Source organism: Myotis davidii, unplaced genomic scaffold (genome assembly GCF_000327345.1).
Source record: "Myotis davidii unplaced genomic scaffold, ASM32734v1 scaffold462, whole genome shotgun sequence".
NCBI lineage: Eukaryota > Metazoa > Chordata > Mammalia > Chiroptera > Vespertilionidae > Myotis > Myotis davidii.
This window is the reverse complement of record NW_006293237.1, coordinates 525,874-527,975: the sequence shown is the minus strand read 5'-3', so window position 1 is coordinate 527,975 and position 2,102 is coordinate 525,874. Positions and strand designations below refer to the sequence as shown.

General features: G+C 60.9%; 1 protein-coding gene across 1 annotated transcript in view; it reads left to right on the top strand.

The window, feature by feature from the left end:
• ABCD1 (ATP binding cassette subfamily D member 1) overlaps positions 1–1,658 on the top strand; it is a 23,070-nt gene extending 21,412 nt beyond the window's left edge. Inside the window, exons 9-10 of the mRNA XM_006766939.2 lie at positions 58–183; positions 362–1,658. Of these exons, the coding sequence (XP_006767002.1) occupies positions 58–183; positions 362–569 (334 nt within the window). The 3' untranslated portion in view covers positions 570–1,658. The remainder of the gene's footprint in view (positions 1–57; positions 184–361) is intronic.
• The last annotated feature ends 444 nt before the right edge of the window (positions 1,659–2,102 follow it).

The following is a 2,102-nucleotide window of genomic DNA, read 5'->3' as shown; positions in this document are numbered from 1 at the left end:
CCAGGTCAACAGCAATGGAGGGTCCACAGCCTCGCCCGCTCTGCTCCCACTCTCAAGGCCAAAGTATGCCCTCCTGGATGAATGCACCAGCGCTGTAAGCATCGACGTGGAAGGCAAGATCTTCCAAGCGGCCAAGGATGCAGGCATCGCTCTGCTTTCCATCACCCACCGCCCCTCCCTGTGGTAGGTGCCCTCCCTTCCTGCCTGGAGTCGAGGGGAGGGAGCGCCCTTCCCAAATTCTACACCCCCACAGCTTTGGGGGGGGGGGAGATGGTGCTGCCATCAGGGGAGCTGGGAACCCGCCACGTGTCTCCTGCTGAGCAGCCTCTGCATCTCTGTCCCTGTCCCTCTCCCGGCCCAGGAAGTACCACACACACTTGCTGCAGTTCGATGGCGAGGGCGGCTGGAAGTTCGAGAAGCTGGACTCAGCCGCCCGCCTAAGCTTGACTGAGGAGAAGCAGCGGCTTGAGCAGCAGCTGGCCGGCATCCCCAAGATGCAGCAGCGTCTCCAAGAGCTCTGCCAGATCCTGGGCCAGGGCCGCAGGGTCGTCCAGGGCGCTGCCACCTGACAGAGGGCCGTGGCTCTGGGCCCTCAGCCCCTGCCCCTCCCCGAGCCCTCGGATCATATGAAGGAAACAGCAGTGCCTGCCTACCCACACCCCCCTCCACCCAGCCCACCGCAGGCCCACCCTGCATGACTCTCCCTCCACCCAGGCCTCCCTGCCACTGACCTGCCTAGATGACTGCCAGTGAAAGGGCACACCTGACCCTCGTGCCCCTGCCCTCGGGCACAGAGACATAGAAGGTCCTACACTGCTGCCCTCCCCAACCGTGCCCCTCCCTTGCCCCACCATTAATGTGACCTGAGCAGGGTAGCCGAGTCCTCTCTTTGCTTTGGGGAGGCAGAGAGGGACAGGAGGTACCCCAGCCCACACCACCAGGATAGTCCGTACTGAGCCTCGGCATCTGTGGGGACTGCCTTCCTGAGACCGAAGTCCCCTTATGTCCTCCTTTTCAGTCCCTCGGAGACCCTATGGTCCATCCTTCTATTGCCACTGCCCAAGTGGTTGCCACGGCTCCACTGGACGCCCTCCCTGCCATAGAAATGGCCAAACAGGACCCAGGGCCAGACTAGGGTCACTGCCCCTTCTCCCCACCACTTGTCCCGAAGAGCTCTCGGGAGAAAGAATTGCACAACATTTCTCAGCAAGCGATAAGAAGAATGTAGTCCCTGTCCCTCTCGGTCCCTACAAGCTAATTTATTGGATTCCCGTTTGTAGCCTTCTCGATTGCCAATGTGAGCACCCTGCTAGCAGGGGAGGCAGCCCGGGCTGCGGTCCTTCCACAGGTGGCCCAGCCTCTGAGCCAGCCCCAGCCAGCCTGTCAGCCCACCAGCCTACACTGCCAGCTGCCACCAGGGGGGCCCAGGCCAGCCAGAGGGGGAAATGGACACTGTGCTGCCGTGAGTGTGGGCACCAGTGTTCCCAGCTCAGTGCCAAAGAGGGGTCAGCCGGAGAAGCTGTCTCCACAAAGCTAGCTCCTGCCCGAGAGGGAGACCCCACCGCTGCTGTGTGCCTTTCGGGGGTGGAGGGGGGCTCAGCCCTCGGGCCAGGATGCCTCCCTCAGTCCCTCAGTAAAAACTGCCCATGGAAATTGTGTTCTTGTCTCCTGTTCTCTTTGTCCGGCCTGGCGTGGGGGAGACACAGGGACGGGTAGCTGGCCTGAAGGGAAAGAATAACAGCCCCCACGCCACCTGAAGACGCAGCTCAGCACATTTTGTGGCTGGCATGCTGCGGGGGAGGCGGATTCATCAACATCTCACAAAAATATTGGTGGGGCCCAAATAGGACTCTGGACCCAGCGCTGGGGTGAGGAGAGGACTTCCAGAGAGATCGTATGTGAAAAACAGCTGCAAAGTGGGCTGGTTGGGGGAACACTAGGAGGAAGGGTCCTGGCCCAGCCTGGCAAGGAGCAGCGGGGAAGATGTGCTTCTCTAGTTATAGGAGGGAACATTTTACAAGGGACCAGGAGTGGATCAGGAGCAAGATTCGGGATATTGATGCTTGAGTGTAGGGGAAGGGAGGGGCCAAGGAGCCTGAACT